Below are 25,312 nucleotides of genomic sequence, written 5' to 3'. Positions count from 1 at the left end.
TTGTTTGCTTTATCAAGGGGAAAAAAAACATTGGATAGTTAGTCCATGAATTGTGTTGACAGCCAAAAATGATGGTGCAATTGTTTTTGTTTTAGGGTTACTCATCAAGTCAACATAGTTTGTTTTCTGATGCAGGACAATTTTTAAAGGGGGCAGTCAGTGTCTTTCTAGTTTGAATGGAACAGGTGGATTCGAGCACTTTCTTTACTATCCCTATGGTGCCTCATACCCACAACTCCGCAGAGCATCACTTCGTCCACTCGTTAAGCTTCCTTTTTTTAAACAGAATTCAAAATATTGCAGATGCTGGAAATCTGGAAAAAAAAATCTAAAAATTCCAATCAGGTCAGGTAGCATATGTAGGGAGAGAAAGAGTGAGTGTTTCACATCTGGCTCTGCACTGTTAACTGTTTTGCTATTTAGACGCTGTTTGACATGCTGAGAAATCTGTTTTCATTTCCATTTTGCATGTCTGGTATCCTTTTGGCCTCTCAGTGTGGTTGCTAGTAGATTGGAAAGCAAGCTCCAGAAATGGAATATTATTGCCGACCTGGTGTTCCATTATGATTCTTTAATGTTGATAACATCTGCTCTCTCGGTGTTAAAGAAATCCACTGATGGATATAAGTGAATGACAGCAGTTAAATTTGGTCCAGCCATAAAACATTCACAAGTTAATATGGCACAGGTATTGACCACTTAGTCAGTAGAGCGCTGACTCCCATTCAGGCATACCTGTCAGTCCTATTGTCTTTTTTCAATTAAGTCGTGCTCTGTTATTCTAAACTCAAGACTATAGGCCCAATCTGTTTAATCTCACAATATACACCTAACCCAGGAATCAATCTCAGGAACCTTCGTTGCACATTTTACTGCCTATTCTTCCTTTGAAAGAGAGACAAGACCTGTAAAACATGTTCCAGATTTGTCTCATCATGGGTTTATCTAATTATCAGATGGCCCCACCCTGGGACTGATGACCCCTGTATTTTGGGGTTGCTTTCTTAGGAAATATCCCATATTACTATTTTCCATAACACAGAGCCATGTCAAGATATGCAAGTTGAATAAAATATTTTGTGGTGTTTACATTCTTTCACGTAAATTGAATGATTTTTAAAAATTCTGTATGCCCGTAATTTCTGTGGTGGTTTATAAATTCCATAAGGGCGAATTTCTGTTGCCCAAACTGCCGTACCACAGAGGTTATTTGTACTCCAGTCTTCTTGCACTAAATGCCATTATTATCATTTGCCTTCCTAATTGCTTGCAATATCTGCACACGCATTTTCTGTGATATGTGTGCAAGGCTACCAGGTCCCTGGCATCAGGAACATAAAGCACATCAGGAGAATCATCACTAATTGTTCTTTTGCCATAATAAAAGAAATGTTCCACCTTTCTATTTTTATTCCAACAAAGTGGATAAACTCACATTTTTCTCATTATATGCCATGTCCTTGCCCATGGACATGAGCATCCCTCCAAAGTCTCCAGCATCCTTCTCACAGCCCACACTGTCCAGCTGGGAGAGACATTAGCTCGGATGCTGTAGAATCAGTATGGGTGGAACTGTGACATAGCCAAGGGCCTCATGATTCTGCATCATCAGCAAACTTGGACACATTCCACTTGGATGCCTTCCATCCATATCATCGACATAGATGGTGAACAGCTGGGGTCATGGCATTGATGCCTGCAACATCACACTAGCTAGAGCCCGCAATGAAAACAACCTATTTATTCCTACTGTGTTTTCTGTATGTTAACTTATTCTCAAATGTGCACAAATACTTCTAAACATCGATGGCTTTTTGAAAATCGAAATGTGTCATAACATAAAGGTTGTATTGTGTTAGCTGGAAATAGATCTATCAAACATGGTTTTCCCTCAAATAATCTACGTAGATTCTGGCCAATCCTATTATTTTCTAAATGTCACGTTCCCACTTACTTAATAATTAATAATGTTAGTGTGAGAAAGTTCAGTAGAAAGCAAACGCAGTGGCAAGTCAGAGTGCGGAAACTCTGATAGATCTATGGATGCTATTGGATGCAATAGGCCTGACTGGGAAGGCAGTAGATCTCAATTGCTGCATGGAACAGGGATATTATAACCATAAGGAAACATGGCTGGGAGAGGGGCAGGACTGGCAGCAAGTCCAGAATTAGGATTGTTGAAATGGGAAAGATTTTGATATTCAGGAAGGATCGACAGAAAGGGTGGGGTGGGGTGGAATTGCTGGTTAAAGCGGAAATTAATGCAATAGCAAGGAGAGACATTAGCTTGGATGCTGTAGAATCAGTATGGGTAGAACTGCGAAATAGCCAAGGGCAGAAATCACTTGTTGGAGACCACCAAACAGCAGTAGGGAGGTTTGGGATAGCATCAATCAGGAAATTAGGGGTGTGTCTAGCGGTACCCGGACGGGACGCCGAAGGACGAGAAGCCAAAGCCAAGAAGTCGAAGCCGAGAAGCCGAATGGACACAACGCCGAAAGGACACAAAGCTGAACGGACACGTCACCGAAAGGACACAACGCCGAATGAACACAACGCCGAATGGACACGACGCCGAAAAGACACAACGGCGAAAGGACACGAAGCTGAACGGACACGATGCCGAAAGGACACAATGCCGAAAGGACATGGCGCCGAAAGGATACAAAGCCGAACAGACACGACGCCGAAAGGATACGAAGCCGAACAGACACAACACCGATCGGACAAGACGCAGAACGGACATGACGTAGAAAAGACGCCGAACGGACATGACGTCTCCGGGTACGGGATTGGTCCAACACCTTGTCAGTCATTGACAACGGTCAGCGATTGGTCCAGACCCCCGTGTCCATCACTTCATTGGCCGGGGGGAGACGGGAGGGTGGGGGGGAGACGAGAGTGTGGCGGTGAGCTTGAGCTTTCGCTTGTAAAATGGTGGCTGTGACTCAAAGCTGCTGCAAATGCCACAGAGGCTTTTCGACGTCATGTTCGTTCCCCGTCAGATTTTAAGCCGCAAAACAACGGACATGACGTCGAAAAGCTGAGAAAAATATCTTACTTATCGAAAAGAAAACAAATATAAATTTCTTTGAATCCCTGACATCGAAAAGCTGAAAAACAACTTTACATATCGAAAAGGAAACAAATATAGGGGGTAAATAGTAATCGAGTTATTTACTTTTAATCCCTCAGGTAGGGGATAAATAGTAATCGAGTTATTTACTTTTAATCCCTCAGGTAGGGGGTAAATAGTAATCGACTTTTTTACTTTCTGAGGAACCTTTTAGTTTAACCATGGGTTTCGTTAGCAGAAAGTTGGCAGAAAGTTCCTTCTCAATGGTTACTCATATGTTGTGGACAAAAGGTTAATGAAACCACATGCTGGCAGTGTGAGAAACGTAAAGAGTGTAATGGTAGAATTAGAACTATAAACGATACTGAGCAGGGTAATGCTTCTAATCATTCACACCCTCCTGATGGTGCTCTTAATTGTGTTCTGAAAGTTTCGGACAGTCTGGAAACTTGAGCTGAGCATACTGAAGCGGTCATAGGCAGTGTAATAATATCACGGAAGAATTACCATTTAGTGTTGCTGGAGCCCTGCCTAAGAGAGAAACAATAGGAATAATGGTAAGACGGGCAAGAAATGTAGACACGAGTGAAGATGTGAGTACAACAACACGAAGAGAAAACGTTCGAATGTATGAAAGTACCACCGTAATTATTTTATCGACAGAGAGGAATTTGGAACTTTTATCCCAAAAAAAACATGGTTTGGCGATGGCACATTTGACTCTGCTCCCCTAGGAAAGCTATACTATACATGCTATTAGTTCAGAAAGCACCATTTTGCCATTAGTGTATTGCAAGCAACAAGGAAGAGAAAACATACAACAGAATGTTTACGTTTTTGAACGATAAAGGAGTTCAGGTTCCAATTTCGATAACAATTAACTTTGAAGAAGCAGCAATTAATAGTATACAAAAATAACTTCCCAAACACGTCAATTTATTGTTGCTTCTTTCATTTTGGCCAATATCTATGGCGAAATATTCAAGCTTGTGTATTGCAACAATGGTATGCCAAGCCTGATAACCAGAGGGCTGGGAGAAAGTTAGAACTCAACAGGGTTTGTTTAAGAGGTGGAAAAAAAGTTAATTAAGAGGGGGAAAATGCCATAAAATAAAGCTTGTGGGAAATATAAAAACTGACTGTAAAACTTTGTATAGGTATGTAAAAAGGAAAAGATTAGTGAAGACGAATGTAGGTCCCTTACAGTCAGACAGGTGAATTTATAATGGCAAACGGGGAAATGGCAGAACAGTTAAATGAGTACTTTGGTTCTGTCTTCACTGAGGAGGACACCAACAATCTCCTGGAAATACTCGGGGACCGAGGATCTAATGGGATGGAGGAACTGAAGGGAATCCACATTAGTCAGAAAATGGTGTTAGGTAAACTGTTGGGACTGATGGCAGATAAATCCCTTGGGCCAGATGGTCTGCAATCTAGAGTACTCGAGGTAGCCCAAGAAATCATTGGTGATCATTTTCCAATGTTCTCAAGACTCTGGATCAGTTCCTGTGGACTGGAGGGTAGCCAATGTAACCCACTTTTTAAGAAAGGAGAGAGAAAATGGGGAATTATAGACACTAGGTCTCACCAAGACCCTGTACAACTGCAGTAGAACCTCCCTGCTCGTATACTCAAATCCTTTTGCTATGAATGCTAACATACCATTTGCTTTCTTCACTGCCTGCTGCACCTGCATGCCTACTTTCAATGACTGGTGTACCATGACACCCAGGTCTCGTTGCATCTCCCCTTTTCCTAATCGGCCACCATTCAGATAATATTCTACTTTCCTGTTTTTGCCACCAAAGTGGATAACCTCACATTTATCCACATTATACTGCATCTGCCATGCATTTGCCCACTCACCCAACCTTTCCAAGTCACCTTGCAGCCTCCTAGCATCCTCCTCACAGCTAACACTGCCCCCCAGCTTCGTGTCATCCGCAAACTTGGAGATGTTGCATTCAATTCCCTCATCCAGATCATTAATATATATTGTAAATAGCTGGGGTCCCAGCACTGAGCCTTGCGGTACCCCACTAGTCGCTGCCTGCCATTCTGAAAAGGACCCGTTTGCTCCTACTCTTTGCTTCTTGTCTGCCAGCCAGTTCTCTATCCACATCAATACTGAACCCCCAATACCGTGTGCTTTAAGTTTGCATACTAATCTCTTATGTGGGACCTTGTCGAAAGCCTTCTGAAAGTCCAGATATAACACATCCACTGGTTCTCCCTTATCCACTCTACTAGTTATATCCTCGAAAAATTCTATAAGATTCGTCAGACATGATTTACCTTTCATAAATCCATGCTGACTTTGTCCAATAAATTCACCACTTTCCAAATGTGCTACTATCCCATCTTTAATAACTGACTCCAGAATTTTCGCCACCACCGACGTTAGACTAACTGGTCTGTAATTCCCCATTTTCTCTCTCCCTCCCTTTTTAAAAAGTGGGGTTACAATAGCTACCCTCCAGTCCTCAGGAACTACTCCAGAATCTAAAGAGTTTTGAAAAATTATCATTAATGCATCCACTATTTCAGCGGCTACTTCCTTAAGTACTCTGGGATGCAACTTATCTGGCCCTGGGGATTTATCGGCCTTTAATCCATTCAACTTACCTAACACCACTTTCCGGCTAACCTGGATTTCACTCCGTTCCTCCATCTCATTTAACCCCCGGTCCCTTGCTATTTCCGGCAGATTATTTATGTCTTCTTTAGTGAAGACAGAACCAAAGTAGTTATTCAATTGGTCTGCCATGTCCTTGTTCCCCATGATCAATTCACCCGTTTCTGACTGCAAGGGACCTACATTTGTTTTAACTAATCTTTTCCTCTTCACATATCTATAAAAACTTTTGTAGTCGGTTTTTATGTTCCCTGCCAGTTTTCTTTCATAATCTATTTTCCCTTTCCTAATTAAGCCTTTTGTCCTCCTCTGCTGGACTCTGAATTTCTCCCAGTCCTCTGGTAGGCTGCTTTTTCTGGCTAATTTGTACGCTTCATCTTTTGTTTTGATACTATCCCTGATTTCCCTTGTTATCCACGGATGCACTACCTTCCCTGAGTTATTCTTTTGCCAAACTGGGATGAACAATTGTTGTAGTTCATCCATGCAGTTTTTAAATGCCTTCCGTTGCATATCCACCGTCAACCCTTTAAGATTCAATTGCCAGTCTATCTTGGCCAATTCACGTCTCATACCCTCAAAGTCACCTTTCTTTAAGTTCAGGACCCTTGTTTCTGAATTAACAATGTCACTCTCCATCCTAATGAAGAACTCAACCATATTATGGTCACTCTTGCCCAAGGAGCCACGCACAACAAGACTGCTAACTAATCCTTCCTCATTACTCAATACCCAGTCTAGAATAGCCTGCTCTCTCGTTGGTTCCTCTACATGTTGGTTTAGAAAACTATCCCGCATACATTCCAAGAAATCCTCTTTCTCAGCACCCCTGCCAATTTGATTCACCCAATCTATATGTAGATTGAAGTCACCCATTATAACTGTTTTACCTTTGTTGCACGCATTTCTAATTTCCTGTTTGATGCCATCCCCAACTCCACTACTACTGTTAGGTGGCCTGTACACAACTCCCACTAGCGTTTTCTGCCCCTTAGTGTTTCACAGCTCTACCCATATCGATTCCACATCCTCCAAGCTAATGTCCTTCCTTTCTATTGCGTTAATCTCCTCTCTAACCAGCAACGCTACCCCGCCTCCTTTTCCTTTCTGTCTATCCCTCCTGAATATTGAATATCCCTGGATGTTCAGCTCCCAGCCTTGGTCACCCTGGAGCCATGTCTCCGTGATCCCAACTATATCATATTCATTAATAACTATCTGCACATTCAACTCATCCACCTTATTACGAATGCTCCTTGCATTGAGATACAAAGCCTTCAGGCTTGTTTTTACAACACTCTTACCCCTTATACAATTATGTTGAAAAGTGGCCCTTTTTGATTTTTGCCCTGGATTTGTCTGCCTGCCACTTTTACTTTTCACCTTGCTACCTACCTATTGCTTCTCCCCTCATTTTACACCCCTCTGTCTCTCTGCTCTTGCACCCATCCCCCCGCCACATTAGTTTAAATCCTCCCCGACAGCACTAGCAAACACTCCCCCAAGGACATTGGTTCCATTCCAGCCCAGGTGCAGACCGTCCTGTTTGTACTGGTCCCATCTCCCTCAGAACTGGTTCCAATGCCGTAGAAATTTGAATCCCTCCCCCTTGCACCATTTTTCAAGCCACGTATTCATCTGGAATATCCTCCTATTTCTACTCTGACTAGCCCGTGGCACTGGTAGTAATCCAGAGATTATTACCTTTGAGGTCCTACTTTTAAGTTTATCTCCTAGCTCCCTAAATTCACCTTGTAGGACCTCATCCCTTTTTTTACCTATATCGTTGGTGACAATATGCACCACGACAACTGGCTGTTCACCCTCCCCCTCCAGAATGTTCTGCAGCCGTTCAGTGACATCCCTGACCCTTGCACCAGGGAGGCAACATACCATCCTGGAGTCTCGTTTACTATTGCCCTTCCACTCTTTTTTCTCCCCTCCTGTGCCGCAGAGCCACCCATGGTGCCATGAACTTGGCTGTTGCTGCCTTCCCCTGATGAGCCATCTCCCCCAACAGTATCCAAAATGGTATACCTGTTTAGGAGGGAGATGACCGCAGGGGACTCCTGCACTACCTGCCTACTGCTACGCTGGCTAATGGCCAATCGTTCCCTTTCTGTCCTCTTACCTTTTACCTGTGGTGTGACCAATTCACTGTACGTGCTATTCACGACTTTCCCAGCATCGTGGATGCTCCAGTATGTATCCAACCGCAACTCCAATCGTTCAATGCGGTCTGCCAGGAGCTACAGCTGGACACACTTCCTGCAAACGTAGTCACTAGGGACACCGACCATATCCCTGATCTCCCACATGTTGCAGGCTGAGCAAACCACAGGGCCAATCTCCACTGACATAGCTTACTCCCAAATTAAATCAACTCCCTCACACTATAAAAATCTTTATCCTTTAAACTGTACCTTTACTAATAAATACGGTACCCTCAACTCACTGAACCCTTAACTCACTGATCCCTTAACTCACTGAACCCTTAACTCACTGATCCCTTAACTCACTGAACCCTTAACTCACTGATCCCTTAACTCACTGATCCCTTAACTCACTGAACCCTTAACTCACTGATCCCTTAACTCAATGTACCCTCAACTCACAGATCCCTTAACCTGAAAGCAGAAATGTAAACCTGGGGTTGCACCCAATCAGCTGCTTCCTCTGGTCCGCTTCCACCAATCAGATGCTTCCTGACCAACCAGACCCCTTTTCTGGAAGTGAGATGGAACGCTGCAGATTTGGGTAACTCCTCCTCTCACCAACAGCTCCCCGGGCCTCTGTGAAAGCAAGCCCCGCGCTCGATTTTTAACTCACCGCCCAGGTAACTCCTCCTCTCGCTCCAACGATATACAGTATCTCAACTCATTTTACACATTGCAATGAATGCAATTTCTATTATTTCTTTCCACTTCCAAACAAAAATGTGGTTGGATTATTCAGCGTATGATTAATCTCGGTGAGACCAAGCGCAGGCTTGGCGATCGCTTCGCACAACACCTCCACTCAGTTCGCAATAACCAACCTGATCTCCCGGTGGCTCAGCACTTCAACTCCCCCTCCCATTCCGAATCCAGCCTTTCTGTCCTGGGCCTCCTCCATGGCCAGAGTGAGGCCCACCGCAAATTGGAGGAACAGCACCTCATATTTCGCTTGGGTAGTTTACACCCCAGCGGTATGAACATTGACTTCTCCAATTTCAGGTAGTCCTTGCTCTCTCCCTCCTTCCCCTCCCCTCCCCAGCTCTCCCACAACCCACCGCATCTTCCTTTATTCTTTCCCCCCCACCCCCACCTCAGTCTGAAGAAGGGTCTCGACCCGAAACGTCACCTATTCCTTCGCTCCATTGATGCTGCTTCACTCGCTGTGTTTCTCTAACATTTTTGTCTACCTTCGATTTTTCCAGCATCTGCAGTTCTTTCTTAAACAGATGAAAATAATGTACTTCAGGTCTCATGATGTTATGAAATAATTTTCTCGTGTGTGGATGGTGCCATTATTTAATCTTTTTGTCCAGTGTCATTGAACCACTGCGTGGTACAGGACAGAATCGGGTCCTTCAGCTCATGATGTTCATACGAATCATCAAATACTCTCTTACACTCATCTTATTTACCACCATGTTGGCCATAGATTTCTATTCCTTGGTTATTTAAGGGCTTATCCAGATACTTAAGTATTTTGTCATCAACTTTTGTTGTCATTTTTGAAGAAAGGAACATTTGTTTTGTGGCATATAGAACCGTACAGGACAAGAACAGGCCCTTCAGCCCACAATGTCTGTGCCAAACATGATGGCAAGAACAACTCTTATCTGCCTGCATATAATCCATATCCCTCCATTCCCTGCATATACATGTGTCTATCTGAAAGTATCTTCAAGGCCACTATTGTATGCGTCCACCACCACCCATGACAGCGTTCCAGGCACTCACAACACTTTTTTTTTAAAATAGCCCCGCATATTTCCTTTTAAACTTTGCCCCTTTCATCATGCCCTGTCCTATTTGATATTTAAGGTAGACAGTCAGGTCTCCCCCCAACCTCCCTTGTTCCAGGGAAAATGATCCAAATCCGTCCAAATGGTCCCAATATCTAAACCCCACTCGTCCTGGCATCATTCTAGTAAAACTCCTTTGCACGCTATCCAAAACCTCCACATTCTTCCTGTAATGGGGCCACCAGAATTTCACACAATGCTCCAAATGCAGTCTTTAAATTGTGATTTCTTGGTTACTCATAAATAACGAATTGCTGCCTCTGCTGTCGTCATCAGGAGGCGACTGAATTTACTTGTCAATTAAATAATCTTTCCTATTATTATTTAAATAGCATGGATCTGTGCGTATAGTCTCTGATCAAAGTGAAATAAGGGCTCTTGGAGAGGACCATCCTGAAGACAGAATTTATCAACAAAAAGTACAGGTATGATATTTTTAATTGCAAATTGGTGGAGGCTAACGCTCCTATTTTTCTTTGCATTCACTATTATTTTGCATATTAAATTATGCCGTAAATCATTATAATCTGTCAGTCGTGTATACAAAATGCAAACAGAATTGGATATGTCTCTATGTAGTGCAAGAGTGTGGATATATTGTATCTTGTGTATTACATCCACATGGAGCAGTGAAAACACTAATATCTTAAATAATTGTACTTGCCTGGTCGTGCAATTTTACCAACATTTTAAGTAAACAGCATGCCTCTTTGGTCTGCTGTTGGTAGGTGTGGATTAGATAACACAGCCATTAAAAACATAGAAACATAGAAAATAGGTGCAGGAGGAGGCCATTCGGCTCTTCGAGCCAGCACCGCCATTCATTGTGATCATGGCTGATCGTCCCCTATCAATAATACCTATGTGTCTATGTGTCTAATAACCCGTGCCTGCCTTCTCCCCATATCCCTTGACTCCACTAGCCCCTAGAGCTCTATCTAACGCTCTCTTAAATCCATCCAGTGACTTTGCCTCCACTGCCCTCTGTGGCAGGGAATTCCATAAATTCACAACTCTGGGTGAAAAGGTTTTTTTCTCACCTCAGTCTTAAATGACCTCCCCTTTATTCTAAGACTGGCCCCTGGTTCTGGACTGGCCCAACATTGGGAACATTTTTCCTGAATTTAGCTTGTCCAGTCATTTTATAATTTTATATTCTTTCAATGATGTGGTTAGTACTGATTCTATTTGCATTGATTACATTTAAAACTTTTACTTTTAATGTTGAAGATCTATAGTAAACTCATAACCAAAAATAAAAGCTCACTGGGCTATTGAAAGTCCACAGTAGTAAGGATTTGCTCAGGAATTATCAACTTTAGTCATTTCTTGGAATTGGACAGTATGTGGCACGTTCATCATAATTTCTTCATTATTACGGATTATTAAGAAACATTACAAAACATAGTACCAAAGTGTATATTTAAAAAATAATTATCATACATTTTTTAGTTGATTTGGATACCCAACCAAAAATGAGCAATCAAGAAGCTCTTGTTGCAAAGTTAAAATCCATTTCAGCTTCACTAAATAATTTAGAAATATTTATTTATTGTCTAGTCATGGATCATGTGCAGCCTGTTCTTCAAGTCGCATCTACAGTGCCCTCCATAATGTTTGGGACAAAGACCCATTATTTATTTATTTGCCTCTGTTCTCCACAATTTGAGATTTGTAATGGAAAAAATCACATGTGGTTAAAGTGCACATTGTGGGATTTTAATAAAGGCCATTTTTATACATTTTGGTTTCACCATGTATAAATTACAGCAGTGTTTATACATAGTCCCCCCTTTTCAGGACACCATAATGTTTGGGACACAGCAATGTCATGTAAATGAAAGTAGTCATGTTTAGTATTTTATTGCATATCCTTTCCATGCAATGACTGCTTGAAGTCTGCGATTCATGTCTTCTCTGGTGATGCTCTGCCAGGCCTGTATTGCAGCTATCTTTAGCTTATGCTTGTTTTGGGGGCTAGTCCCCTTCAGTTTTCTCTTCAGCATATGGAAGGCAGGCCCAATTGGGTTCAGATCGGGTGATTGACTTGGCCACTCAAGAATTGACCATTTTTTAGATGTGGAAAAACTCCTTTGTTGCTTTAACAGTATACTTGCAATCATTGTCTTGCCAATGAGTTTTGAGGCATTTGTTTGAACTTGAGCAGATAGGATGTGTCTATACATTTCAGAATTCATTATGCTACTACCATCAGCAGTTGTATCATCAATGAAGATAAGTGAACCCTGTACCTTCAGCAGCCATATATGCCCAGGCCATAACAGCCCCACCACCGTGTTTCACAGATAAAGTGGTATGCTTTGGATCTTGGGCAGTTCCTTCTCTCCTCCACACTTTGCTCTTGCCATCACTCTGATATGTTAATCTTTGTCTCATCTGTCCACAAGACCTTTTTCCAGAACTGTGGTTGCTCTGGGGGTGGGTGGATGGGGGAGGGGGGGGGGGTGCTATGTATAAACACTGCTGTAATTTCTACATGGTGAAACCAAAATGTATAAAAATGGCCTTTATTAAAATCTGACAATGTGCGCTTTAACCACATGTGATTTTTTTTTCTATTACAAATCTCAAATTGTGAAGTACAGAGGCAAATAAATAAATGAAGGGTCTTTGTCCCAAACATTATGGAGGGCACTGGATAGGATATGATTATCCAATCATTCCCTTCGAAGTAGGAGATCTGCTTCTGTAATCTGAAATAGATTGAGAAAATACTCGACTCTAGAAAAACAACAAAACTAATCTTAATGTTGATGCTTTGTTGGAAATACAGATGTTAGCATGGAATTTATTTTCAAAATTAAAACAAACATTCCCAGGCCCCAGTTTCCAAAACTTCCTGCATGTGTATCATTACCAGGATATACATGAGACTCTTTTTGCTTATGTCTTGAACAATTAACAGCAAACTCTGGTGCAAAGTGACTTTCCCTATTATCTCAAGGTGGACCCTCAATATTCCTTATGTAAAATGTACAAGGAAATGGCCATGAAATCATACTTGTAGTACCTTGTTTTTGTAAACATTTATGCTTTAATTAATTTAATGTATTTTAGATATCTCTTTCATTTTCATTCAGGATATCAGTAGAAAGTATGCTTTCTTCAGAAGGACACTTGGTGATGGAAATTGCTTTTATCGTGCACTAAGCTTTGCTTATCTGGAGTCACTGCTTGAAAATAAAAAAGGAGTCAAAAAGTAAGTTTGCTGCTGCACATTATATTGGAGAATAATAGATAAGTAGAGTGAAATGCAAATTTTAGATTTGGTTTCGAAGTACAGGGCGTCAGACATTTTCACACACCCTACATGTGCGCTAGTGTCCTGTTTCAATGAAGGGGAACGTGGAAAAGATGTCAAGTACCCAAGGAAGTGTTCAAGACCTAGATGGGGACTAGGACTAGAGGTCATAGCCTCAAAATAAAAGGACATTATTTTTGGAAGGAGATGAGGAGACATTTATTTGGTGAATCTGTGGAATTCTTTACCACAGAAGACTGTGGAGGCCATCAGTGGATATTTTTAAGGCAGATAGATAGAATCTTGATTAGTACAGGTGTCAGAGATTATTGGGAGATGGCAGGAGAATGGGGTTAGGAGGGAGAGATACATTGCATTGAAAGTATTCCGACCCCTTCACTTTTTCCATATTTTGTTACGTTAGGCTTATTTTAAAATGGATTTAATTCATTTTTTTAAATCATCAATCTACACACAATACCTCAAAATGAAGAAGCGAAAACAGGTGTTTACAAATTTTTGCAAAGTAATTAAAAATAAATAACTGAAATATCATATTTACATAAGTATTCAGACCCTTTGCTATGACACTCAAAATTGAGCTTAGGTTCATCCTATTGATTATCCTTGAGATGTTTCTACAACTTGATTGGAGTCCACTAGTGGTAAATTAAATTGATTGGACATGATTTGGAAAGGCACGCACCTGTCTATATAAGGTCCCACAGTTGATCGTGCATGTCGGAGCAAAAACCAATCCATGAATACGAAGGAATTGTCCGTAGACCTCCGAGACAGGATTGTGTCGAGACACAGATCTGGGGAAGGGTATAAAACAATTTCTGCAGCATTGCAGGTCCCGAAGAGCACAGTGGCCTCCGTCATTCTTAAATGGAAAAACTTTGGAACCACCAGGATTCTTCATAGAACTGGTTGCCCGGCCAAACTGAGCAATCGGGGAAGAAAGGCCTTGGTCAGGGAGGTGACCAAGAACCCGATGGTCACTCTGACAGAGCTCCAGAGTTCCTCTGTGGAGATGGGAGAACCTTCCAGAAGGACAACCATATCTGCAGCACTCCACCAATCAGGCCTTTATGGTAGAGTGGCCAGACGGAAGCCACTCCTCAGTAAAAGGCACATGACAGCCCGCTTGGAGTTTGCAAAAAGGCACCTAAAGGACTCGGACCATGAGAAACAAGATTTGGTGGTCTGATGAAACCAAGATTGAACTCTTTGGCCTGAATGCCAAGCATCGCGTCTGGAGGAAACTAGGCACTGCTCATCACCTGGCCAATATATCTACGGTGAAGCATGGAGGTGGCAGCATCATGCTGTGGGGATGTTTTTCAGCGGCAGGAAATGGGAGACTAGTCAGGATCGAGGGAAAGATGAACAGAGCAAAGCAGTGAGATCCTTGATGAAAACCTGCTCTAGAGCGTTCTGGACCTAAGACTGGGGCGGAGGTTCATCTTGCATCAGGATAACGACTCTAAGCATGCAGCCAAGGCAACGCAGGAGTGGCTTCATGAGAAATCTGTGAATGTCCTTGAGTGGCCTAGCCAGAGCCCGGACTTGAACCTGATCGAACATCTCTGGAGGGACCTAAAAATAGAAGTGCATTGACGCTCCCCATCCAACCTGACAGAGCTTGAAAGGATCTGCAGAGAAGAATGGGAGAAATTACCCAAATACAGGTGTGCCAAGCTTGTAGCGTCATACCCTAGAAGACTTGAGGCTGTAATTGCTGCCAAAGGTGCCGCAATAATCAGAATCAGAATCACACTTTATTCGCCAAGTATGTTTTGCAACATACGAAGAATTTCATTGGCCAGGTCAGTCATACAATTAAAAGTAACAGATCACTCAAAAACACATTTTAACATGAACATCCACTACAGTGACTCCTACATATTCCTCACTGTGGTGGAAGGCGAAATAAAGTTCTAAGTCCTTCCCATAGTTCTTCCTCGGTCGTGATCCTCGAGCCCCCGTTGACGCGATGATCTTGACTCCCGTAGCCGGCGGCGTTCGGGCCCTCCGCGTCGAGGCGATCCGCTCCCGCATCGGGGGGATGTTAGGTCCCCGCGCCGGGTGATCGAACCTCGCGTCGGGGCTGGTGAACCTTCTGCGACGTTGGAGCTCCCGACTCGACCTCACCGGAGACTGCGAGCCCTTGGTGTTGGTTCCGCGGTGGGAGCAATCCCAAGCAAGGGATCTGCTCCGATGTTAAGTCCGCGCCCCGCGGTCTGAATACTTATGTAAATGTGATCTTTCAGTTATTTCTTTTTAATTACCTAGCAAAAAATTCTAAACACCTGACCTGCTTTTGCTTTTTAATTATGGGGTATTGAGTGTAGTTTGATGATAAAAAAAAAAGAATTTAATCTATTTTAGAATAAGGCTGTAACGTAGAAAAATGTGGAAAAGTGAAAGTGTCTGAATACTTTCGGAATGCAATGTAGATCAGCAATGATTGAATGGCGGTAAACATGATGGGCTGAATGGCTCAATGCTACTCTTATCACCTATGACCTATCTTGTGGCAGATCCACATATTTAAGAGGGTTAGATGTGGCCCTTGGGGCTAAAGGGATCAGTGGGTATGGAGAGAAGGCAGGTACAGGATACTGAGTTGGATGATCAGCCATGATCATATTGAATGGCGGTGCAGGCTCGAAGGGTCGAATGGCCTACTCCTGCACCTATTTTCTATATTTCGATGTTTCTATCACTTATGAATCACATATTAACATTACAAATCCCCAATGTTCAGTGCAAAACTGAAATCAATTTTCACCAAAGTATCTGATATATTTACGTAGCTTTTCCGCATTTCCATCAGTTCCAACACTAACTTCATGAGAATTATTGATGAGAAAGTTGAATTGCAAATGATATTTCAAACCTGGCTGCTGGTTACCATAAGATGTTTGGGCATTTGTTTGTTGTAAACCAGGTCCCGGCAATGATCCTTGCAGAACTTTTTAGTTTAGAGATACATGGTGGAAAGAGACCCTTCAGCCCACCAGGTCCACACTGACTATCAATCACCCGTGCACTAGTTCTTTATTATCACACTTTTGCATCCTACACACTAGGGGCAATTTACAGAAGCCTATTAACCTACGAATCTGCACATCTTTGGAATGTGGGTGGAAGCCGGAGCACCTGAAGAAACCGCATGAGGTCGCCGGGAGAATGTACAAACTCGGCACAGACAGCAGCCATAGTTAGAATTGAACCCGTGTCTCTAGCACTAGCACTGAGGCTCTACCGCTGTGCCACCCACTGATCACAAACCTCTGGTAAACAAAAACACCTTTCTATCACAACTTTTTGTCTTCTATGACCAAGCCAATTTTGTATCCAACATACCAACACACTATGGATCCCATGTGACTTAGTCTTCTGGACCAGCCTAGTTACTGCCATAGATGTGTGCCAAGGAATAAACTGGAAAAATAAACCAACATTTAAAGAATCCAACTGAATCATGGTGAATTTTCTGCGTTTATTTTATGGGAAATATTATGGTCATAGTTACTAGTGAACATATGGCAAAATCATAACTTTGCCTAGTATCGTGCTCGTGCGTTAATACCATATTTCACCTAATGTGAATTATTTTTTATTTAGACTTCGAAAAAAAGTAATACAGAGTAGAGAAGAACTTTTAGCTGCTGGATTTGCTGAAAAAACATTTGAAAATTCTTGCAGCACAGTAAGTATATATTTTCTGAAAAGTGATAGTTTTAAGGTTTTGCTACAACCCTTTGTCTCAACTACTCAAATTGCCACAATTACAGCCTTACCTGCAGAGTTGATGCAAATGAGGGATGATTAGACTTTATTGCCTTCCATCACAGCGAGGAATGTGGGGAATCCACTGTGGTGGATGTTTATATTAACTTTTATGTAGTTAGAAACATAGAAAATAGGTGCAGGAGTAGGCCATTCAGCCCTTCGAGCCTGCACCGCCATTCAATATGATCATGGCTGATCATCCAACTCAGTATCCTGTACCTGCCTTCTCTCCATACCCCCTGATCCCTTTAGCCACAAGGGCCACATCTAACTCCCTCTTAAATATAGCCAATGAACTGGCCTCAACTACCTTCTGCGGGAGAGAATTCCAGAGATTCACCACTCTCTGTGTGAAAAAAGTTTTCCTCATCTCGGTCCTAAAAGATTTCCCCCTTATCCTTAAACTGTGACCCCTTGTTCTGGACTTCCCCAACATCGGGAACAATCTTCCTGCATCTAGCCTGTCCAACCCCATAAGAATTTTGTAAGTTTCTATAAGATCCCCCCCTCAATCTTCTAAATTCTAGCGAGTACAAACCGAGTCTATCCAGTCTTTCTTCATATGAAAGTCCTGACATCCCAGGAATCAGTCTGGTGAACCTTCTCTGTACTCCCTCTATGGCAAGAATGTCTTTCCTCAGATTAGGAGACCAAAACTGTACGCAATACTCCAGGTGTGGTCTCACCAAGACCCTGTACAACTGCAGTAGAACCTCCCTGCTCCTATACTCAAATCCTTTTGCTATGAATGCTAACATACCATTCGCCTTCTTCACTGCCTGCTGCACCTGCATGCCTACTTTTAATGACTGGTGTACCATGACACCCAGGTCTCGTTGCATCTCCCCCTTTCCTAATCGGCCACCATTCAGATAATAATCTACTTTCCTGTTTTTGCCACCAAAGTGGATAACCTCACATTTATCCACATTATACTGCATCTGCCATGCATTTGCCCACTCACCCAGCCTATCCAAGTCACCTTGCAGCCTCCTAGCATCCTCCTCACAGCTAACACTGCCCCCCAGCTTCGTGTCATCCGCAAACTTGGAGATGTTGCATTCAATTCCCTCATCCAGATCATTAATATATATCGTAAATAGCTGGGGTCCCAGCACTGAGCCTTGCGGTACCCCACTAGTCACTGCCTGCCATTGTGAAAAGGACCTGTTTACTCCTACTCTTTGCTTCCTGTCTGCCAGCCAGTTCTCTATCCACATCAATACTGAACCCCCAATACCGTGTGCTTTAAGTTTGTATACTAATCTCTTATGTGGGACCTTGTCGAAAGCCTTCTGAAAGTCCAGATATAACACATCCACTGGTTCTCCCTTATCCACTCTACTAGTTACATCCTCGAAAAATTCTATAAGATTCGTCAGACATGATTTACCCTTCATAAATCCATGCTGACTTTGTCCAATGATTTCACCACTTTCCAAATGTGCTGCTATCCCATCTTTAATAACTGATTCTAGCAGTTTCCCCACTACCGACGTTAGACTAACTGGTCTGTAATTCCCCGTTTTCTCTCTCCCTCCCTTTTTAAAAAGTGGTGTTACATTAGCTATCCTCCAATCCTCAGGAACTACTCCAGAATCTAAAGAGTTTTGAAAAATTATCACTAATGCATCCACTATTTCTGGGGCTACTTCCTTAAGTACTCTGGGATGCAGCCTATCTGGCCTTGGGGATTTATCGGCCTTTAATCCATTCAATTTACCTAACACCACTTCCCGGCTAACCTGGATTTCACTCAGTTCCTCCATCTCATTTGACCCCCGGTCCCCTGCTATTTCCGGCAGATTATTTATGTCTTTCTTAGTGAAGACAGAACCAAAGTAGTTATTCAATTGGTCTGCCATGTCCTTGTTCCCCATGATCAATTCACCCGTTTCTGACTGCAAGGACCTACATTTGTTTTAACTAATCTTTTTCTCTTCACATATCTATAAAAGCTTTTGCAGTCAGTTTTTATGTTCCCTGCCAGTTTTCTTTCATAATCTATTTTCCCTTTCCTAATTAAGCCCTTTGTCCTCCTCTGCTGGTCTCTGAATTTCTCCCAGTCCTCTGGTAGGCTGCTTTTTCTGGCTAATTTGTACGCTTCATCTTTTGTTTTGATACTATCCCTGATTTCCCTTGTTATCCACGGATGCACTACCTTCCCTGATTTATTTTTTTGCCAAACTGGGATGAACAATTGTTGTAGTTCATCCATGCAGTCTTTAAATGCCTTCCATTGCATATCCACCGTCAACCCATTAAGAATCAATCGCCAGTCTATCTTGGCCAATTCACGTCTCATACCCTCAAAGTTACCTTTCTTTAAGTTCAGGACCCTTGTTTCTGAATTAACGATGTCACTCTCCATCCTAATGAAGAACTCAACCATATTATGGTCACTCTTGCCCAAGGGGCCACGCACAACAAGACTGCTAACTAACCCTTCCTCATTACTCAATACCCAGTCTAGAATAGCCTGCTCTCTCGTTGGTTCCTCTACATGTTGGTTTAGAAAACTATCCTGCATACATTCCAAGAAATCCTCTTCCTCAGCACCCTTGCCAATTTGATTCACACAATCTATATGTAGATTGAAGTCACCCATTATAACTGTTTTACCTTTGTTGCACGCATTTCTAATTTCCTGTTTGATGCCATCCCCAACTCCACTACTACTGTTAGGTGGCCTGTACACAACTCCCACTAGCGTTTTCTGCCCCTTAGTGTTTCGCAGCTCTACCCATATCGATTCCACATCCTCAAAGCTAATGTCCTTCCTTTCTATTGCGTTAATCTGCTCTCTAACCAGCAACGCTACCCCACCTCCTTTCCCTTTCTGTCTATCCCTCCTGAATATTGAATATCCCTGGATGTTCAGCTCCCAACCTTGGTCACCCTGGAGCCATGTCTCCGTGATCCCAACTATATCATAGTCATTAATAGCTATCTGCACATTCAACTCATCCACCTTATTACGAATGCTCCTTGCATTGAGACACAAAGCCTTCAGTCTTGTTGCTTTTTTTAGTATGGCTGTATGTTAATTCGCATATCACTGTACCTTAATTGGTACATGTGACAATAAAAGACCTTTGAACTGAACATCTGCTTGGTTAACGACTGACCTGTCCAAACCCAGACCAAGGGCATAATTAGTTTTTCATACTTAACCAACGCAGTTGGGCCCTGTTGGGCTAGCCAACCTCCACTAAACCACCTCTACTAAACCAAGAGCTCTTCTAATCTGAGCCCAGGGGGGGATTTTTGTTTTTTGACATTCTTCTATATGTTTGATCGCACCAGGGAGGGTAGATAGACTCTATTGCTAACCTCCCCTTAAGATAAAACAATCAGTTGTTTATAAACTAACAAACCAGTGTGGAAATATGTCTGAATCTGAAGAAGGGTCTCGACCCGAAACATCACCCATTCCTTCTCTCCAGAGATGCTGCCAGTCCCGCTGAGTTACTCCAGCATTTTGTGTCTGCCTTGGGAAAAATGTTCATTGTGGAATCATTCCATTCTCCCAGTTTCTCCATCTCTTTTGTATCTATTCTGATAGCAGGTTTTATTCACTCTGGTCCCTTCAAAATGTTTGTTTTTTCTTTAACTGTTTTCTTTTCTTATTTCCTTAACATACCATAGTTGACAGGGTTCTCAATGAATGCTGCCTTCCTCGAGCCAGAACAGTAGGGTTCCTCTTGTCCTAGTTTTCCAGCCGACCAGCCTCCACATTCACCGTCTTCCTTTATAATTTCCATCTCCTTCAATCACCAGACATGACTTCAATCTTAACTTTGTTTCATTTTTTTGTTTTTGGCTGGTGGTCCTTAAATTATTTTTATGACAATTTTGACCTGCACCCATTCATGCACACTACCCTACCCCTCCCCATCCTCTAACTCAACACAACTTGAAATTGTCTATCTTACTTTTAATGTTCCAGTGAGGAATCATTTGGTCAAAAACCTAAACGCTTTCTCTCCCCCTTGGATGCACTTGACTTACTGAGTGATTCCTGCATTTTGTATATTTTTGGCTATCCTACATCTGCCAATTTTTATTTTGCTGCAATGGAAATGTTTTCTTTTTGGTGTATTTGATGGTGTTTAATCTCAGAATATTTTTATTGGGGAATTGCTTAACATACCTTGATGAGTATTAATCTAAAAGAGTCACTCCAATTGTGCTAAGTTTGTTTACGAGCTGTAGTTTCCTTTTTATGAAAAAAATTGCATTGATACAGATGTTACTGTTAGGTTCTCTGGTTCTAGTTTATGGATGTGATTGACCTGGTAGAATCGGATGGTTCGGTCTCTAAACTACTTGCTGTTTTCAATGATCGTGGTGCTTCAGATCATTTAGTGCAATATCTTCGACTACTAACATCCGCATACTTGCAGAAACAGTCCGAGTTCTTTGAATTTTTCCTCGAGGGAGGAATAAGTATTAAAGACTTCTGTGCTCAGGTCAGTTTTAGAATTGGTTATATTGATTAGTTTTATTCATTGATGGAGTCTGCCGTCAAACTTCAGAAGTAATAAAAAATGTTGGTAAAAGTTAATTATGAACAGTATTATAAGTCCACGGTTCTGAACGAATATATGTTGACCTATAAGTGTGGGATTGAAACATTACAATACCACAGATGTAATCTGTAATCCTTGTAAGGTTTAACAGGGAAAATCATTGATGTGAAATGAAATAACCTTTGAACATAACACCATTCTGGTTTTATGAAAGATATATGCTTGATCATATTTAAGATGCCCATTATTCTTTTTATAGTGTTTGAAGTACAGCAAAACATTGGAGTTCATCGTAGTTTGAGGAAAGGATCCAGATAAATAACTTAAGAAAAATTGATAGATTATTTTTCTTCCTCATTCTATTTAATACCAATTCATTTCATTTCCAACCAAAGATCATAATATAAAAATAATCATAGTTGAATTTCTGACCAAAAATATTTTGGCCCATCTTTTAATGTAAAATAGATTTGTTAATTATAGGATGATTGCTGATATAGGGGTATGGACGGGTAATTGAGATGTGGTGGGGTAATTACTTTCTGCAGCCTTGCTCATGTAGAACTTGTTTTATATATGTAGTAATACCTAGTTTTTCTCCCATAGGAAGTGGAACCGATGGCTGTGGAAAGTGACCACATTCATATCACCGCACTGACCCAAGCATTGGGTATATCAATCCAAGTGGAGTATATGGACAAAACAGACACTGAAATCAACCATCACATCTTTCCGGAGGGATCAAAGCCTTTGGTCTATCTGCTTTACAAACCGGGCCATTACGATATACTTTACAAAACGAGCAATACCAAATAGACTTAATTTCACCTTGCATCTAGAGGTTTTAGTGCTTTGGGTACTATTTAGTTGGGGAACGTTTTGATGAGAGAGGACAGGTGCAATATTTGTGGGGAAGAAAATGAATCAAGATAAATTGAGCACCTCTTAGCCATCTTTTGACATACACAATTAATGTCTAACCCCAACAAAAATCAAGTGCATTTAGAATTTTGTATATATTAGTGGGCATAGTTGTACAAAGTCTATACCATTTTGATATAGCTTCCATCATACTTTTAAATTTAGTTTAAAAATCTTCATCCATTAATTAACATATTCCTAATACTTTTCCAAAGGAACAGCGCAGCCCCCCCTCCCCACACATTTTTGTTTATACTGGATTTGTAGGTTGGGACTCCTTCCATTTTACCACACTAAATTACAAAGAGTGAAGTTCAGTTAAATTTTTGTAATTATAAAGTAAATTCTACAATGGATTTAATGTACTTGCATCCAAAGGTGACAGCTTAATTGTTGACACTTCAATGCTTTGTGCACAACAATGGCTCCTCCTGCTGGAAGGTTTACACTAGTCCTGCTTTTAAAACGGGCCATAACTCTGATTTAAACCCCATTTTTGAATGTGTGTGGAAGTTTAATTTGGATTCCGATTTAAACACTTATCTAATGGTGACTAATTCGATATATAAACTGATTCATTGTGTGGCATATACTGAGTGCAAACATTTATATTTCAAATGAAATTGTTTACAAGCAAAGTAACCCGACCATCTACCACACAACTACATTTTGTATCATCCTCCCAGTCGTGCTTTATAAAGGCCTATACAGAAAAAAGTAAATGATGCAGTACAACCAAATTCTTGTCAGCTACCTACTTTAAAAATTAGCTTACAAAAAGGAAAAGCTAAATAATATGTAAACTTTCATTTTATTATTGGATTTCTGTGGTTTGAGTGACCAGTTGCAGGAGGTGGAGCATTTCATCCATTTCAAAGAAAATACTATCTAATTAAGCATGGTCCCATTGTAAGACTTGTTAGTCACGCTTAATAATCAAAATCCCATGCAACTTTTCAAAATGCTGTATCCTCTTATTGAGGGTATGACCAGGTTGCTCCTAATCTTCATGTTGAAGATGACAGTATCGCGCAAGTTCTGGATTTTTATTAAATGCAATAAATGGTGTATAGCCACTGAACATGTTATTACATATTTTGCCAATAGCTAGTTGTATGGGTTATTTAAACAATGCGTCTCAAGATATTTGTTCACATAACCTTAGTCTTTTTTTGAATTTATGCTTTTGAATTGTGGTTAAAGCAGTTTCTTGGCTTGCCAATGGTAGAGCAGGCAATCCTAGTCCACCAAATTGTGTTGGATATTTTGTCTTCATGTAGTTCTTAAACACTGGCTGTGAAAGCAAACTCTTTAGTTCCTTCTTCATTCCTTTCAACATTCTTTGCCTCTGGATTTCTTCACCATCATCATTATCCCTTCCACCTGAAAATAAGTATAGTGTTATGTTGAATGTGCTCTTCATACATCTTCAGACTTCAATTAATTGGGGACCAAGTTCAAATCCTTTTGGAATAATAGCTGCTAAGTATATTATCAAAAAGGAAAATATTGTTTTTTTTGTGGTTGTAAAATGAGTAACATTCAGTGATAATGGATCACACTTGAAAATATACAGAATTGCAAGTGATAAGAGAATGAGGCTCAAAGATTAAATAAGAGATTTAACATTTAAGTACCATGATATTTCAGCTTCCATACTGTTCTCATGTACGCTTCAATGCTTGTTTCAAACTGTATGCAAGATGTTGTATATTAACAAAAATCCAACTTTTCCTCGTCTGACTGAGAAATCAATGGGATTAGGCTGCTTGATGACATAATTGTTGCTTATTTCTGAGGACACTTGATAACAAGTGCTGTCAGGAAAAGAGGAAGGCGATGACATAGGGAGAGTAGTGCATCTCAACACTGGATTTATAAGCAAATATGAACACCCGTATGTGTCCAGGCAAATATCAGGATGTTGCTCACCCATCAGGTCGTTGTCGTCCAAATCCACCTCAAGCGCTTCAGCAGCTTGCTGAAACCAGCTGTTATGTTGTTGTGCTTTATTGTGCTGGTATTCCATCTTTTCTATGCTTCTAGCTATGCTAACACGTGCCTGTAAAGGACAAAGCAGAGTTATATCTTTTCACAACAGGCCACAATTGGCATTGGTATTTGACTGTATTCTGTGTATTAAAAGTAAATATTAAAAACCTAAAGGCACACTGAAATAGGCACGAGCTGTTTAACTCCTCAAAGCTCTATCGTTCAATTAGATTAATTAATCAATCAATCAATCAACCTTTATTGTCATCTTGCAAAGCAACAGTTGTACAGTGCAAAATGAGAAGACGTTTCCCAGGAAATACTGGAGCATCGCACATGAAACTTAAAACAATCCAGTCCCTGATGAAACAGTATAAATAGTTAAAAGCAGGTAAAACAGCAACATTAAAATACAATAAAAACAATCATTAAGATGTCCAGATTTAGGCCATACCTTTGAGGTATGGCCTAAATCTGTACGCTCATTTTTTCTCTGTATCCATTAATACCTCTGATGAACATTCTCAGATTTAAAATTAACATCTAACCTAGCATTAATTTCAATCACTTTCTCCATGTAGAAATGTTTCCAAACTTCAATCCAATAATAACTGATATTCTACTTTAGACTTGGCTTTCTCTACCTACCACTATTGGTTTCCATATTTAAAACTTTCACCAAACTTCTTTTTGACCTAAATTCTGGAAATGCACCCGTTGGTGTAGCCTTCTTGGAATCCAGCTATAATCCTAGTGATTGTTAGCACCACTCCTAGTGAGATGTGGATAACTGCTCATTGAACACCAAGAGTGACTAAAACATGACTTTCTTTATGCTTTAGTGTGACTTCTACCCAGATCTACTCTCCTAGCTAAATGGTAGTTCAGGTCCACCACCAATTTCCTGGCACCCTTGATTCCAGACCCTTGCTGGATTATCCATTTTGCCAGACCAGCAGAAGTCACGGCCTCTGGGTTGGGGTGGGTTATGGGGTGACAGGTTGAGATACCGGCCCAAAGAGTCAGTCTCGGAAGTCGGCTATGGGAACGGATCTGCCAGTTCCAGCTGGGTTGG

General features: G+C 41.3%; 2 protein-coding genes across 9 annotated transcripts in view; one reads left to right on the top strand and one right to left on the bottom strand.

Moving 5' to 3' along the window:
• otub2 (OTU deubiquitinase, ubiquitin aldehyde binding 2) overlaps window positions 1–23,340 on the top strand; it is a 31,860-nt gene extending 8,520 nt beyond the window's left edge. For 2 of the 3 annotated variants that reach the window (XM_033027725.1, XM_033027724.1), the window contains 5 exons: window positions 10,059–10,151; window positions 12,828–12,946; window positions 16,625–16,709; window positions 21,070–21,264; window positions 21,931–23,340. In XM_033027725.1, coding sequence (XP_032883616.1) covers window positions 10,059–10,151; window positions 12,828–12,946; window positions 16,625–16,709; window positions 21,070–21,264; window positions 21,931–22,140 — 702 coding nt within the window. In that variant the 3' untranslated portion in view covers window positions 22,141–23,340. The remainder of the gene's footprint in view (window positions 1–10,058; window positions 10,152–12,827; window positions 12,947–16,624; window positions 16,710–21,069; window positions 21,265–21,930) is intronic. The other variant, XM_033027726.1, reaches the window with a different exon arrangement.
• The window catches only part of ddx24 (DEAD-box helicase 24), a 31,929-nt gene continuing 29,894 nt past the window's right edge, over window positions 23,278–25,312 (bottom strand). For 5 of the 6 annotated variants that reach the window (XM_033027722.1, XM_033027720.1, XM_033027718.1 and 2 more), the window contains exons 8-9: window positions 24,178–24,307; window positions 23,278–23,628 (exon numbers count right to left, since the gene is read on the bottom strand). In XM_033027722.1, the coding sequence (XP_032883613.1) occupies window positions 23,384–23,628; window positions 24,178–24,307 (375 nt within the window). In that variant the 3' untranslated portion in view covers window positions 23,278–23,383. The remainder of the gene's footprint in view (window positions 23,629–24,177; window positions 24,308–25,312) is intronic. The other variant, XM_033027723.1, reaches the window with a different exon arrangement.

The sequence above is a fragment of the Amblyraja radiata genome, chromosome 9 (assembly GCF_010909765.2).
Source record: "Amblyraja radiata isolate CabotCenter1 chromosome 9, sAmbRad1.1.pri, whole genome shotgun sequence".
Lineage (NCBI taxonomy): Eukaryota > Metazoa > Chordata > Chondrichthyes > Rajiformes > Rajidae > Amblyraja > Amblyraja radiata.
Note: the sequence above shows the minus strand (reverse complement) of the source record. Positions and strands in the feature narration are given on the sequence as shown.